This window comes from Podarcis bocagei, assembly GCF_964188305.1.
Source record: "Podarcis bocagei genome assembly, chromosome: 8".
Taxonomy (NCBI): Eukaryota; Metazoa; Chordata; class Lepidosauria; order Squamata; family Lacertidae; genus Podarcis; species Podarcis bocagei.
The window spans coordinates 45,858,800-45,875,712 of record NC_138133.1 but is presented as its reverse complement, the minus strand read 5'-3'; the positions used below and the strand labels follow the sequence as shown (position 1 = coordinate 45,875,712).

The 16,913-nt window shown below is 39.3% G+C and overlaps 1 protein-coding gene across 2 annotated transcripts in view; it reads right to left on the bottom strand.

Annotated features, from left to right (window-relative positions):
- Positions 1-8,728: 8,728 nt before the first annotated feature.
- Positions 8,729-16,913, bottom strand: part of COLEC12 (collectin subfamily member 12) — an 85,961-nt gene continuing 77,776 nt past the window's right edge. The window contains exons 6-10 of one of the 2 annotated variants that reach the window (XM_081205748.1): positions 16,091-16,561; positions 15,611-15,747; positions 14,340-14,449; positions 11,428-11,573; positions 8,729-10,521 (exon numbers count right to left, since the gene is read on the bottom strand). In XM_081205748.1, the coding sequence (XP_081061874.1) occupies positions 10,502-10,521; positions 11,428-11,573; positions 14,340-14,449; positions 15,611-15,747; positions 16,091-16,561 (884 nt within the window). In that variant the 3' untranslated portion in view covers positions 8,729-10,501. The remainder of the gene's footprint in view (positions 10,522-11,427; positions 11,574-14,339; positions 14,450-15,610; positions 15,748-16,090; positions 16,562-16,913) is intronic. The other variant, XR_014010952.1, reaches the window with a different exon arrangement.

Below are 16,913 nucleotides of genomic sequence, written 5' to 3'. Positions count from 1 at the left end.
AACAGGGGTTCTATATTCAGTTCTGCTTCTGCTGAAGTTGGACCTTTTATTTAGCTTTTTAAGAAAACATGTTTTGATATGTGCAATATCACACACACGTGTGCAATATCAAGCCCCAAATGGTGCAATTCAGAATGAGTGTGGGCTGCGGTACACTTGCACAACAAAACAAAGGACGACATGAACCATGTGGAGGGGAAATGGGTTGACCCAAGGTCACAATTTAATTCAACTGGAAGAAAAAGAATTGATAAAGATAGAGCGGGAATAGTGCACAAAAGATCACTAGCACCAGTTGGCTCTGTCCACATAATAAGGTTATTTCTTTAATTTGTATACTACCTTTTCAAGAAATGCTGGGTAAGTTAAGGTAAAATAATGTCTTTCCAAATCCTAATGCCATGTTGGCAGAAACATGGGATTAAATGCAATCTTTCCGCCTACAGTTCTACACACATTTTATTGCATTGCATTGTAATAATTTGTTGTGGTAAAAATGTTCATTGATTTCTGGAGACTTTTTGATCTAGTAACTCAACGACCTAATTTTCCTGCTGCGTCTTCAACAGATGTTATAAATGTGTGTTTTTAGCAGACATTGGTGCACAGTGAGTCCCAGTCTGATGCAGTACTAATGTAGAGGCAACCTCTCTTACAGTGAAGAACTGGCGTGTTATATTTTGTATGAGCAACAATGCCTAGGTGTCACCTTGATTGATTCTGTGCAAATTTGTAAGAAAACCAAATAGGAAATTGTTCCTTTAGTGATACTACTGCATAGCTAGATGTTTTCATTTCCTTAATTCTCTGGAGACTGAACTCTTCTTCTCACCAGCTTATTATAAAACCACGCAGATTCACCTTTAGGTAAGATCACTCTACACTATTTGTTTATTAAAACACATGGCACAACACAGTTGCCAGTGTGGTGGGGTTGGGGAGAGACTCACAAAACCTCTTTATTCCAGATTGTTTTTATGGTCTATTGGGAAGACTAAATGAAATGTTTCTTATTTTTGTTGACATTGCTATCCTCAGTGGTGCATGAAAAAATGGTAAAGGCCACTCTTTCATAACAACCCTATTTCTCCTTTTAACTCCCACTGCTCTTAAAAGAGCAGTGTTATGAGTATGTTATGAGTAACATATAGAGTATGTTAGCCTGATATGACCCGGTGGAGGGGGGGGGGGGAGGGAACCCACAAATGGGAACATCCCTTTTGGCTGATCTGCGAATGCCCATTATTGCCAATTTTTATTTATTTACTCACTATATTTATATAAATGCACCCAATAACATTGTTCTCTAGGTGAATTGCAACATAAAAATGATACAGCACAATTGAGCAGAAAATAATAAAAACAATCCCAGCTGGTGGGGGGGGGTGGCTTACCAGTGAGCAAGATGTATATTGGATTGTTTCCTCAGCAGAGGAAGACACCTGGTGCCTTTCTTATTCAGTGGCTTAAAACTGTTGATTCAGAACTAGAGATATCCCCCAGGAAAAATAACAAGTGTTTAGAGCTCTGGGGCCACACAGCTAAGATGGTGGCACTACTAGAGAAGTAATTATACACTTTGGCAAGTACTTACTGAAGGAGCAAATTTTACCTGTACTTCACAATTTTTGAGTCTTGAAATACAACGAAGAGCAAGTTCAAGTTTATTAAAAAGTAAACCCTAACAGTTTGAAGAGAAAGCACTGTTTTAAACCAATCACAAGAAGTATGAACTTAAAGAGGAAAATGGGTAATGTCACAAGAACATCAGTATTCTAATGTTTGTTGAAGTTATTATAGTTCATTGTAAGAAAGAATAAAAATACTTTTCCAAAAAGAGAAGAAATCCATCCAAAAATGATTATAATATTTATTTTCAAATAGCAAAACTGTTCATGTTGAATAATTAGAAAACAAAGTATACATTTCCCCCATGTGAATGAACCTGGCTGGGCTGTAAGATCAGCATAAGAGGTGCTTATCTCTGGCTCATTATTAGCAAGGAGCCCAGAAGAAGAAACATTCTCAGTGGTTGCACTGCAAGTTGTGGGGTTTTTCTCCCCCATCAGTTTGGACTAAAAAGCTTATTCCCTTTTCATTTTTAGATTGCAAGAAAAAACAATTAATTAATTAATTAATTACTTTATACAAGAAAAGAAATATCTCAAAGTGACCTAAAAAAAGGATACAGTTAAAAAATACAAAAGTCAAAGATAAAATTATGAAAATACTAGAAGTTTCACCATTTGCAAAACAGCAGTAAGATTATGACATATTGACTTTGTATATTGCCCTTCATCCATAGATCTCAGAGCGATTCACATGACTGGTTTGTAAAGCTGTAAAGTTTATTTACATAGCTGAGATAATATCCTGAATAAACTTAATTGAAAACTTGACCTTCCAAATAATTTTCCTCTGGGCATTCCTCTAAGGCTTCAGTGGTTAACCATAAGAAAAAACAATACCATATAAAAAAAGCTAATCAGGAAGAATTAAAAACCACAGAGTGAAAGTAACAATCCAGAGTTCCCAATTAAAACAGTTTCTGGCAGAATTAAAACACTAAAATGTTTTATGAGGGGGCAAGGAGAAATTTCCTTGACGGGGCATTCCAGAACCTATTGGCAGGAACTGTGAAAGGCTTCTCCCTGCTGCCGATGAGGCCTATTGTGAGTCACTGGGACACCAAGAGGCCCCCATCCGATAACAGTCTGTACAAGCGGGCAAGTTCATTCATCCATTTTTTCTTCTTGATCGGATACCTCTGGGGAGGAAAACAAAACAATCAACCATTCCTTTGTAGATCAGAACTTGGAAGTGGCGCCTGCCCTGTGGAACGCCCTCCCAACAGATGTCAAGGCAATAAAACAACTATTTTACTTTTAAAAGACAACTGAAGGCAGCCCTGTTTAGGGAAGTTTTAAATGTCTGACGCTGTATTGTTTTTAATATTCGGTTGGAAGCTGCCCAGAGTAGCTGGGGAAACCCAGCCAGATGGGCGGGGTATAAATAATATATTATTATTATTATTATTATTATTATTATTATTATTATTATTATTATATGCTCAACTAGGGTTGCCTTATTTCAGGAAGTAAAAACCAGGACACCCTCAAAATTGTTGAGTTTTTTTAGACAAACGCCAGAGTTGCTGAGCCAAACAATTGTCCTAAGATCCAGAACAATACACCACCTTTTGCAATGATTCCCCCCCCCCCGAATGTCAATTCCACCTTTGAAATCCCAGTAATGTCCATGAAAATCCGGATGTATGGCAGCCCTATCCCCACATACATTGAGAAAATAGGACACTTGGGAAGGTCTGTGATCATTCTTTCTTTCTGCAGTACAATTGGAAACTCCCCCCCCCCCCGGCTAGGAGCTTTAGGGAAAAGTCCACAAAGGCCGCAAATTAAGTTTTAGAATCATATGCACTATTGAGCTCTGCAACACACACCTAGGAGCTTTGCCAATTTCATTTGCTATGAAAGGCAGGCAAGTAAAATGGGTAAGAATTGGGAAATGAAACAGGCCAGAATCATGGAAAGCAATATTGACAAAAGGTCCTGTCACAAGGCAATTACCTCCCCTCCCCCACTTGACTGGGAACTGTGCTGTGATGATTTGCAGGAGGCTTGCTCAAAGGAAAAAAATGCGCTTGGACTTGACTGAGTCACTTGTTTTTATGCATACCAATAAACCTTGTTGTTGTTATTCCAGTTGGCTAGCTGAAAAAATAGTGTGTGTTTATTTTTAAAAACCGGAATGAATGGATCAAAGAAATACTATTCCTTTGGATAAGTGTACATCAAAGATGTTCTGATTTTATTTACTTTTCCACTTCCTGGCATAAGAACAGTTTGTTAAGTGTACTTATTTGTAACAGCATTGCTGCAACTGGTTATTGTGCCAGTAGGTGTCAGAACAGACCCAGAAAACAAGCATGTACTGTTTGGCTTCTGTTTTCCAGCTTGGGCTTGATGTGCTAGAAACTTGCAAGGCATTTTGACTGCATCAGTGATCCAAAGTAGAGGTCACGTTGGTTCTGTTTCAGCACAGCTGGTACATTTTCAAATTAGTAAAGGGCATGCTTTATTTGGAAGTATTTTCCTGTACTTACTAATCCTAGGAAATGTCCTAAGCAAGCTCAGTTGAAAAGGGGTTTGCTTCCCCATCCCTCTTGTGCTTTTTAACGAAGCTACTTCTCCTTCTGCTGTTCTTCTTATTCCACTCTGACAAAGTATGTTTGCTGTTCAGCTGAAGTAAGAATCTAATTCAGTTAAAGCAAACTAGCCTAGCCATTCCCAGTTTTTCATGAGTCATTTCCTGCATTGATCCACCCACCTTACGATAAACAGGAAATAATTTTTCTTGGATAGCAAGTGTGCTTTAAACTCAAAGGCATCACCGTAGTAGAATATGCCTAAATAAAAAACCTTCATGTGTAAAACCACAACTTTGAAAGTCAGAAGGAATCCACGTTGCATAAAACCATGGATACCATGTAACCAAAGTCACTTAAGAGCGGCTTCTTTAAAAATGCCTAATGTTTAGTTTGGCTAAAGGCAGATAGGATGGCAGTGCCAGCAAATAAAAATTATTAGAACTGTATAATAGGTGGTTCTTTCCAAGGAGAGTCCAAAATATCTTCGAAACAGAAATATTTAATTGTACCGAAAACAAGTATGCTCCAAATGCAACACAGAGAGAGGGCTTGAGGCTTTCATTGGCTGTAACAAGAGTGCATTTTATCAGTTACACCTAATATGCCAGTTGTACTCTTCCAGGAAAATGAGGGTTGACCCATGCTTCTGTTAACCTGAATAATGACTAATACAGCCCTACACAAGCTTGTGATCTACCAAGCCCAATCCATACGGTGGCCCACTAAGGTCTTGTATTTTGTTGCCTGCTTTAATAAACCAAAGGAAAAATGAAAGTGTGCAAAAACTGGCCAAATGCATTAAAAATGGGCCAATCCCTTGAAAATGTTTGTTTCAGTACTTGTATAATACAAGTATTATAATTATAATAATATTATAATATAATTTATATTTTATATATATATATATATATATATATATATATATATATATATGAAAAAGGAATAATTTGCTTTTTCTGCTGGAGCTCAAAGTAGGCTTGCTGTTAAAAACAACAATAACAACACATGTTTTATTTCAGCCTGTCCCCCTTCCCTATTATACAATAGAGGTTTTTAGGAATCCATTGTATGTACATCCATAGGCTGGGAGGTTTTACTTCATGGATATCAAGGAAAATCCAGTTTCCTTAGTTTTGCTTGGCATACACACTATACAGCTAATTATGGATCTTGGCCCATAGTTATTCTTTTAACCCTTTATGAGGCTTTCATTTAGGCATCCTTTTCATTTTTTTTTAACATTTCTTCCCCTCAGGAAATGACATAGAACATTTGTTTTCCAAAATCTCTTGTCCCACACTGACTCACAATTCTACTACCTCATTCTGCTTTGACTGGATTATGCATAAGAGATCACCTGATTAGTTTAAGCAGCTTACTCAGTATTTCCAAAGTGGTCATGCGAGAATAGTGCAAAGGAAAGCCGTTTATCTTTAAAGACAGTAAGAATACTTGACAAGCCACACTATAGTAACCTGATTTCTAGTTAGCATGAATATGTTTTATGCTTTGATTTAACCATATATGGTAGTTAATATCTTGTTATGAGAAAAAGCCTTATCACCATAAAACATTTTTTTTTGAAGAAAAAAGACCTGTCCCTTTAGGCTTATCATCATGTGTTATGCAGATTATCATCTGCTATGCAACACTGTAAATAGCATTTTAGTACTTCTACTGTTATTTTCAAATGGGTTTAAATAAATAATCAATCTGATTACAGTTCCCCCCGCCCATCCTGTACCTATTCCACCCCTGTTCCTAAAACAGAATGGGTAGGGTGCAAAGAAAAGAGGAAATACAGATATAAGAAAAGACAGAAGAGAGGAGAGGTTTATCTTCTAAATCAGGAGCTAAGACCAACAAGTTATCAAACTGAGTTTTTCCAAACTCCCTTCTCGCTGTACAGTGGTACCTTGGGTTACAGACGCTTCAGGTTACAGACTCCGCTAACCCAGAAATAGTACCTCAGGTTAAGAACTTTGCTTCAGGATGAGAACAGAAATCAGGCGGCAGCAGCGGGAGGCCCCATTAGCTAAAGTGGTGTTTCAGGTTAAGAACGGACCTCCGTAACGCAGTGGCGTAGCGTGGGTTGTCAGCACCCGGGGCAAGGCAAGTAATTTGCGCCCCCTAACCCGTGGATTTGCGCCCCCTAACCCGTGGATTTGCACCCCCTAACCCTAACCCCCAGATGTTGCGCCCGGTGCGGCCGGCCCCCCCTGCACCCCCCACGCTACGCCACTGCCGTAACGAATTAAGTTTTAACCCGAGGTACCACTGTATTCAGACCTTGTTTTAAAGTGCCACTCCCCCCCATACCACCCCCTGCTTGCTCTACTCAAACTTCTGCCAGTGTTTAAAATAGGCACCTTTTCTCAGTTACCCTCCATCCTTGCTTCATTCAAGTCTCTGCCTTTGTATAAAACTGCCATTTCCCCTCTCCATTTCTTCCATCCGCGCATTACTCTAACTTCTGTTGCTTTAAACCACTTCCCCCCCTCTTTGTGTGCCTCCTTGCTTTGATTCAATGGCCACTGCTGCTATGCAACCTGCCTTCACTTTTGCTCCCTTATCCGGCCCTGACTTCATGCAAATCCAAGATTGTGATGTGGTACCACAAATCCTTCAATGGGGAGAACTTCACAATGACATTCTTACATTTTTATTACATGAAGAGAAATGGAAGATCTTTTTATGGCAAATGAAGGGATTCAGTTTTTAAAAAGCCTCGTCTTCCAAGTAATTTGACACTCTAATTAATTGTGAAATGACTGACAGATTTTTGTAGTTCTTTAAGTAATTTCCTTCTGGTTTCTAGCAAGAGTTACAAAAACACACATTCTTTAGCATAAGGCATTTACAGCCTTATTAATACAGTACTGAATTCCAACTGGTACATAAACAAAACAAAACAGTCTTCAGTAACTTTACTATGGAATTTCTGCATTTCATTGTGTATTTTAGGCTGATTGCATACTTTGACCTTGCTCTCAATGAGTATAAACTTTTAAGTTTTTCAACTTTGTTAATGTGATCACATCAGTGAAATCATCCAAAATACTGTAATGCATTTGGTTCATACAGACACAAGGTGAACCAAAACACACAGAGCCAAATGCAATTAGGAGAACCTGGAGACATTGATAGCTCTTTGGGGACAGAGAAAGCATAAAGTTGTTTCTCCAAAATAATTTGTCTGTACCCTACTCTACAGTAAGGCCAAGGTATTGTAATCATTACATGGAGATGTTTGCAATTATCCCTGGAAGGCTTCCATCATACTTCTAGGGATACTATAATAACATGTTGTTATTGTAAGAAAAACACTGGTGCCTAATTTGAATAGTAGAGTGCTTGGTATCTGGTGGGTGGGGCTTGTGTTTTGCTCCAGAATCAGCCCCTCCAGTGTGTATCTAGTTATGAATGTCAGTTAAGAGGGATCAACTGCCTCTTCTCATTTCTTGTCTCATACCTGCCCCATGATGTTGTTTTAGTTTCTCTCATTATGTTATTTTGTTAGAATTTTCTCTGTTTATTATTAAAGCTTGAAACAAAATTAAAAAAATCCTTCCAGTAGCACCTTAGAGACCAACTAAGTTTGTTATTGGTATGAGCTTTCGTGTACATGCATTCTGTATTATGGCTTCAGTATGTAGCTACCTTGCATTCATTTGACATTTCCCATGGTACCACAAATCTGCTAAAAGCGTACATTGAGCACATGATCACTTCAGCATGTGCTCAACTAACGCAGTGTCAGCTCAACTCATATGGCCCTGTGTGAATTGTCTGCAGATTAATCAGCTGCATCGTACAGAACTGGTCGGATCTGTGTGGGAACAGATGGCACCAATCTCTAGGAAACAGTAACTGCAGGCTTGACTGAAGGAACAATTCCTTAGAAAAAGGGCCTCTTGCAAGCTGTTCTGAACTTCCTTCTACTCCTAAATATATTCCATGAAATATTTTAAAAAACGAATAGTGTAAATATTTTGTGAGCCCTGTGACTTGTCATGATGTCCCATAATTGATCAGGCACAGCAAGACATGGCAGAACAGTGGTCAGGCAGGAGACTGAAAGGTAGGTATGGTGCAGTAAGTGATTTTTAGAATGGCTAGTCTTGTCTGCTATGCCATGAATATTGAATTTACTCTAGAATTGTTTGTGTAAAGAAGCCAAAGCATTCTGGTATTCTGGTTTCACAGTTGCACATTGTTTTTCATTGTTTATCTTGGTTGGCATGATTACAGAGTGCAGAATGTAATAGCTTCCCAAATGAATGGGAAAAGGAACATGACAAGGAATGGTTGGAGACTTATTCTGGCTAGAGACTCCTTCTGGAATGAGCCATGTTTTCTGTCCTCCTCCTTTGTCTAGATATGATGTCAAACTTGTGGTCTGCATTTGCTTCTGCACATGATCAGTTTGCTTGCTGCATGACAAAAGGAATCCCTTTTAGGTGCTGTGAACTTTCAATCACAAGCCATTCCTAGCAAATCTAAACACACACAAACAGTTGGATGGTGCCATCCATGCACAAACCTCACGTAACTCTCATGAAGGTCAAAATGTGCGACATGTCATTTATTTTAAGCACAAAATCTACTTGAAGCAAAATTCATTCCTGAACATTATGCTTGCACAGGAAGTCTTAATGCCAGTATTTGTGCCAGCTGAGGACCAAACTAGAAGCAGATGCATATAAGTTCTCTTCAGTGTCTTTAAAAAACAACAGCACTCAAACCCCTTTTGGAATGGTTGTCAAGTAGCAGAGGAGCAGCACTGGGAAAGGAGGCACTTAATCTATCCCGTAAGACACCATTCTTCCCTGCCGAGAAAAGAGGTGCAGCTTGGAGGAACTGATTGGAGTGGAAACATGGCTAAAAAGGAAAGGGTACTGTTGTTCCATTGCCCATTAGCTCCTCTCAAATATTTTTGGGGTAAGCAAACCAACCAACCAACCAACCAACCAACCAACCAACCAACCCAAAAGACATTGAGGACAAGTTACACACATTGAACTGCATGAACTGTCTAGTTTGGCCTTGCGTTTCCATTTGTCTGTATTACAGTTGAGTTCTTGGCAACAGAAACCTTCTAGATAGGAAGGAGATAATAGGAATGTAGGAATCTGCCTTAAAACAGTTGAGACTATTGGTCCATCTGGCCCAGAATAAGTAGTTGTCCATGGTCTTTAGCAGAGGTCATCCCCATCACTATCTACTGATCCTTTGAATTGGAAATACTAGAGACTAAGCCTGAGGCCTTCTGCATGCAAAGAATCTGCTCCGCTACTGAGTTCTGGTCTCTGCACTCATTGGTGACCCCACTTCTTTGAAGACAGCACTGTAGCAGTTGTTAGGCTCCCATCCGTACATGGTTTACTCTGCATATCTTGCAGTCATTCCATCACATGAAATGGAACCAAATCAGAAAAATGGTATTAGACAACCGCATCATATCTATCTTTGGGATCACAACTTGTTCTATGCCGGGCTTAGCCAATGCGGTGGCATCCAGATGTTTTGCACTAGAATCCCCATCAGTCCCAGCCAGCACTGCTATGCCCCAAAACATGTGAAGGGCACCAGATTGGAGATGACTGCTAAAATACGGCAAATGCCACCTACAGTCAACTTCAAAAGTTATTAAACTAGGGTAATTTATCTGGCATATATATTTATCTATAAAACAAAACAGTGTTTTAAACTGATGAGACTTATACCTGACAATCATTTCTAGTGAATTATAAGTAGTATCACTGCTATTTTCTTTGGCTTCTGTGTACTATATTTATATAAAAAGGCAGTTAAAAAGACCATTGTAGTAAGCAAATATTTTGTACAAAAATACAAAAATTTTAAAAGTATATTCTATATTACTGATCAGAATTGGCCTATATATATTTATATATAAAATTTATATATATTTATAAATGTATATTTATATAATTTGCCAATATTTGGGATTTTAGCAAGTGGCTATTGTGTTTACACAGTAGGTTTGTATTCTTTTTTTCTTCCTGTGGAAAAGTCATGATTTGTAGTCTTCTTGGCATAGTCCATTGTTTTATAAATCTTCAGCATCTGTATGTTTTGTGGTTGAAGAGGATCTATAGCTGGTTTAGTCCAATTGTATTTCCAATTGACGCATTTGTGCAACGTTGTAAAGCCCCTGAAAAATTAGAAGATAAGGCGGACGAATTGTGCTGACTTTTTTCATCAATGTTCTCAGTGCTCCCCCTTTTGGTTGGGTGATGGTTCTGTCCCAGAGGATACTTCATCATTCAGGAAATCTCACTCATTTGTGTCTCTTATAAGGTTCACAGCCTATTACAATCCCAGAGCTTCAGCTAAAGCAGGAAAGGAAAAGCAATGCATTAAAGTGCTATAAACATAATATCTGTTTTTTAAAAAAACAATAAGAACAGAATTCACCACCTCAGAAGAGGCTAATGGCATGCAAATTTGATCCAGTTCTGCCCAAAAGTTACAAAAAAATTAACATTTGTTTCTTGTACAAAGCAAACATGTAAAGATGCCCAACACAAAAACAAAACACAAAACCTGGAAAAAAATGGAATTCATTGGACTTTATCTATTCAGGAGAGGCTATTATGTCTGAAAATTTCATTTAATTCTTTCCAAAGGATAAAAAGTTACAACTATTTTTAAATTTTCCAGTAATAGTGAATGGGAAAGACAATTCAGTTTACTGAACTGGGATTTGGACTGAACTGAACAACCTTCAAAGCACTTTATACTGAATCTGTGCCTTCTGGTATTGAAACTGAATCTTGTGGACGGTATATACCCCAGGTTGTTGTGGCTAAAGCTATACTTGTATTTCTGAATCCTAAACATGCATCAAGGTGTCCTTATGTGGTAACTTGGAAAGAGAAATCTATTGTATAGATTTTGCTTCATGTAGAGGTGGGTATATTTTTGGACACGAACTGTGCAAAATACATGGAGCTCATATTTCCAAAGTGTGGGAGGGGGACTAGAGGGGCTGTACAGTCTCTGGATTCCTGCCAGCACCTTAAAACTTCAATGGCTTGAACAATAGAAACTGAACTAGAAATAAGCTTTGATCTGTACATGACTGGGTTGAACTGCAATCCTCTTCTAAGGGCTTCCAACCCACTAGTCATACGCATAGAGGACTGGGTCCCCTCTTTTTCCAGCTGTTTAAACTTGGCTTGGGGTTTGGCCCTTGTAGCAAATGAGAATTGATCCTAGTCAAGGTTCTAGCATACCTTTGTCCATCTCCTGCTCACAAATAAAACTGTTAACATCTTCACAGTGAAAGTCGTTCCAAAGCCCAGCATGGATTAACCCAGCACAATCTTCCCCAGGTCCATGGCCATGTTTCCAGTTATCGGGTTGTCCAGCGCTCCAGTTTCTTTCAACAAAACAGAAAATAGATCATTCCGCAAAACAAATAGCAAACCATCATGTGATACTGGGACAGATGAGAATAATAAAAACAAAAACAAAATACTGACAGTCTGTTCTGAGCAGAAAACATACTCCTTATAACAAACAATGCATGACTCTTTCCTGGAAATGGAAAACATCTGGGCTGCAGAGAAGAGAATCAATTCAACAAGCTGCCGAAGCTCAGAGACCTAAAATTAGTCCAATGAACTTTGTTCTGATTTGGGGATGGACAAGGATGCGTAAGAAGGGGATGGAGTAGTCATGGGGCAGCATTTAGCTGCTTCCTCTGCAGCTGCAGATAAGCTACTGTGACATAAGGATGTCTTCCTGCTGGATGTGCATATGCATCCCCAAGTCAAAGCAAACTGGTAGTTTCTTGTTATCCAATACACGGAAAGAAGCAGAAAATAAGAGTTTTAAAATACCACAAACCCAGGGCATATTCACAGTTAACCAGCCAACACTTTGGCAAAGATGGCTTTTCTGCCTATGTTTCTTCAACCCTCTGTTGCACCTTTGGAAGAAAAATATACTGTTTGCGTAGCAAATTACATTTCAGATTGGAAATGAAAAAAAAAATCCTAACAAGTCCTTTAGCCTTTACAGAGTAAGTTAGTATTCTGCTGAAAATTTTACATGATGGGCCCAAAATCACTTGATTTATTAAATGGAATGTGCTGCCAATCTCAGGATTTTAAAGGATCATCTGTGTTGAAGAAACAGCTTATTAAGTGCAGGGCTGTGGCTGCTGGCTGAAGTGGATGGCACAGCACCCAAAGCTAAATAATATAAGGATTCAAGAACATGTTTGTCGAGCTCATGAAGTCTGAGTGACATTTTAGGAAGGCACCAAGTTTTCTAGAAAAAAACAATTACATTTAGCTGAAGTGACTGTTGGTTTTTAGATCACAAAGGAACATGCAAAACACGACATAAGATAAACACCGGAAAAAGTTCAGAGGTGCTGCATAAAAAGTCACATGTGTCTATGCCTTCTGTGTTTGAAAGAGAAATAAAATGGCAATTTGGATTCAGATAAAATCAGACCCTCCCAGATTTCAGATGATAAACAGCAAGTGTACTTCCCTAAATTGCACTCTATACTAAAAATGAAGACAGTTTCAATCTGTGGCTCAAAAGAAAGTAGGAACAGCTCTGCGTGCCTGGCTTTCTGCCTGTGAAACTGCAAGTTAGGTACGGCTTCAAACCTCTCATATTTAAACTTCTTTCATATTTTGTTTTTATGTGACTTGGGCTGTATTATCATGTCCACTTCCTTACCTCCCATACAATATGCAAGCAAACTCCCACTATACAGCCCTATATATTTTATCCCCACATACTATGGCAGATTCTCAAAAATGTGAGCCCTTTGTATTAGAATCAAGCACAGCATATTTATAATTTATAAACTAAAATATACTTTCCTCTGCCCTTCTATCCAGATATGGCACACCTCAAGAATAGCTCACTGATTTATAGATGTTAATATTCCATTGAAGGATAATTTAACTGCTTCTAAAGGCACTCATGGTGGATAAATGTCTAATGCTTCAATACTGGAAGCAGCAGTCTGTTCCACCTGCCCCCCTCCCCATCATACTGTGGACAGAGGACATGACTCAACTGGCAGCAGATGAGAAGGTGACTTTCCATAAACACAATAAAGATAGGAAGTTCCCTAATATATAGGCTCTTCATACAAATCTATTTGCTTGGATGTCTAACCACTGATTTGGTCTGGATTTGATTTATTCTAATTTAGTTTGTATTATTTGATTGTTTTTGTTTCTTTTTTGAAAATTCAATAAAAAGCCTGCTAACCTGACGGGGTTAAAGAGAAGTGGAAGGATACTATGTTCTAATATTTATATACACATAGGATTCATAGAAAGATACGAAGGGCTCAGGATGTGTTGAGAGAGACAGAATGTGAATTTAGAGGTATCATCTTTGTTGACTTCACTTGGTCATTTGCTCTCAAAGATTGAACACTAAATCTTCAAAGATCTAGAACACTGAGAATTCAAAGATTTAACTTCATGTTGAGTTATGCTTGTTTTAGGAAGGTGATTTCAGTTAAGTAACTGGGGATTTCATCAAGATAAGACAGCACTAGCCAATTTTGTGTTACATCCTTAACAAAGTGCCAAATGTTAGACAGATTGTGTCTGAAGGAGACAGGCATTATTTCACTTGGTGGGAATAACAGATTTCAGTTTCTGTGATCCAACTTTGGCCCGAAATGAAACATTGAACACCCTGATTACAGTTTAAAAGGAGCTTGCTCAGTTTGATCTTCTAGTAAGTTTCAATGAAAATAATAGAGAATATTTTCCTTTAACATTATGGCCTCTCTTTATGGGCAGTTGTAATACAAATTATTAAAAAAATGAAGAATGAGTCCAAGAAAAAAAAATGTGATTACTCTATCCCCAGTTTGCAATAAAATTCCATAACAATCTTGGCTTACTATGGTTCTATGATTCTTTTACTCAATGATCCATCTTCTTTTTTGGCAAGAAAATAAACCTTGTGAATACAACAGAGAGAAAGCCTGAGTATAGAAGAGCAAAAGACAACAACATTTCATGGCAAAGCATTTCTTCAGAGGGTTGCAGCAGTCTTTCCCATCTGCAGCATCCTGTCTGCATGGTGACAAATAAAAAATCCAATAGCAAGAACAGTAGCAGAAACAAAGAACAATTCATATCCTTCCTACACGTACATATATTCTGGTAAGGTTCCATCCAGCCATCGCCATTCATCTTCTTTCACTGAGTCCGTGAGGCCAATCCAGAAGCTGCCTTTTGCAACAACCTGTTTTTTTAGCCATTGCTGTGTACAGAAGAAAGTACTGGTTGCGTTATTCCATATCTCAAAACATGTAAAGCCTTTGGGCATAAAAGTCCCTTGAGTCCCTTTTAATCTAAGTTGACTACTTGTGGTTTTGAGTTCCATTGCTTATAACCTATTAATTATCAAATTATAGTTATAATAAATATTAATTAAACAGTGACCACTTTTGCTTCAGACAATTGCCTGTTAGCAAGCACCCTTATAGAGTCGAGCCACATGCCTTGCGAGATACATGGGTGATTCCCACCTCCCCTCCATTTCTTTTTAGTGAAATATAGCCATGAGGAAGAGGTCTGCCAGTTGGTAAAAAGCAGTAGGAGGGAAAGGGTAGGGTATGTTCAACATATTTTCTTTGTACTGTTTTTCCAATCAACATCAACCTCCATACCTTCTGTCAAGCTAGTAGAGGGGTCGCCAACTTTTTGTGTCCATGGGCACATTTGCAAACTGGATGAACTATTGTGAGCACTATGCACACACTGCAACCATGCTTGCATGCAGGCACACACCACAGCCACACACGTGAATACCGACTCTCCCCTTCACCAGCAATTAGGCTGGATAAAAAGCCTTCAATTAGCTACAAAAGAATTATCTTTTCAAGCCTAATTTCAAAGGTGGGAGGTTTGGGGGGAGCAGCACTGTGTGGGCACCAGAGAGGATCTTTGGGTGCATATCACACAGGTGTCACACTGACAACTGTCTAGAAAGCAAAAGGTATTATTTCCCCCTGTGGGGCCAATAATGCCATGGATAGGGCAGAATTTTGACTGGGGAAAATAGTATGATGGGAAAGAGTGATACTTCCTCACTCACTGGTGCTGCTTTGAACAAATGGCAACGTCTAATCAATTCAGTAAAAGAAAAATTCAGGAGATGAAGGACAGCTCCATGGAGCTTGGCCCTAAAAATAAACATTGTCGACACTTTTTAAGGAAGTTACTAGTACTCTTTATCAGCAACAGCCATGAAATTCCCTGCGTCGCTTTTTTGTGCAAATAGGCCCTTACTGAGTTTGGAGTTGGAACTGTTGGAAAACTGAAACTATGTAATAACCCCTGATGTCCCCCACCAATATTTTGATATCCATGTTGCTGAGGTTCCACCTCTAGTTGTCAGAGTATCAGATGTGGTTTATACCTGCTCCTCTTTACTGTTTATAAAAACCAAATGTGATGATTTTTCTTCACAGAAAGCCTTTGCGTCTTCAAAAATGGCTCTTTCCGATGAAAAGTAGTAACAATTGCCCGAAAAATTCTTCCAGTAAACAGGACAACCTGAAACATGGAACACTTTTGTTCAGCCAGTGAGCGATAGAAAATTGGGCCCCCATAAATATCTGAATTGATGTGATCAGTTCCTAAATGTCTGGACACCACTGTGTTGTAGTACAGTGACGTTCCACAATTTAGGATCCAATCAATTTGACAAACAATACCGACTCCAGAATATAATGTGAATGGCATTTCCATTCATAGAGCTGCAGTCATATCTTTCTAACAATCTGGCCCTTAAATCTATTTTCTGATAAGTATAAAGGGCAAATCAGATACAGTTTGACTATAAGTCACTTTGAGACACAGACAGACTGGTAGAGATGCATGTGAGCAAAGAGCTTACCATTAGCCTCGCTTTGTAGTGCCACCGGTATTCCTGGACCTGGTGGGCCAGGAGGTCCAGGCTGGCCCTGTAGTCCACGCATTCCAGGTGCACCAGGCAGACCAGGCAACCCACGTGGACCAGGTATTCCTGGCTCCCCAACAATTCCTTGTAGACCTTGAGGACCAGGGGGGCCCTGTGGGCCAGGGGGGCCATCTTTGCCAGGTGGTCCAGGTAGTCCTGGTTCTCCACTAGGTCCTGGCAGACCAGTCTTCCCCGTTGAACCTCTCTGGCCTTTGGATCCAGGTGAACCTCTGGAACCTTTCCCGCCTTTTTCACCAGGTGGTCCGGCTGGTCCAATCGGTCCCTTTTCACCTTGAGGTCCTGGTGGTCCTGGTTCACCTTTTTCTCCTTTTTGTCCTTTGGGCCCAGTAAGGCCGGTAGGACCTTGGGGCCCTCGGTCCCCCTTGGGACCTCTCGGGCCTGGAGGTCCTGAAATAATTTGAACATGAGGGGAAAATTAATATGGCAGTTCTATATATTAAAATTAAATTACAGTAAAAACACTGGATTGCTGTATCACAGTACCAAGGACTGTGTATATGTATGTGGGCAAAGAGACTGGAACAGGTTTAGGAGCATAAGAAAAGCCCTGCTGGTAAGACCAAAGGCCTATCTAGTCTAGGGGCCTGTTCTCACAGCGGCCAGCCAGATGCCTAGGACATGATTCCCAGGAACTGGTATTCAGAGACAGATTGCCTCTGATACTGGAGGTAGCATATAGCCATCATGACTAGGAGCCATTAAATAGTCTCATCTTCAATGGATTTGTCTAATCCCCCTT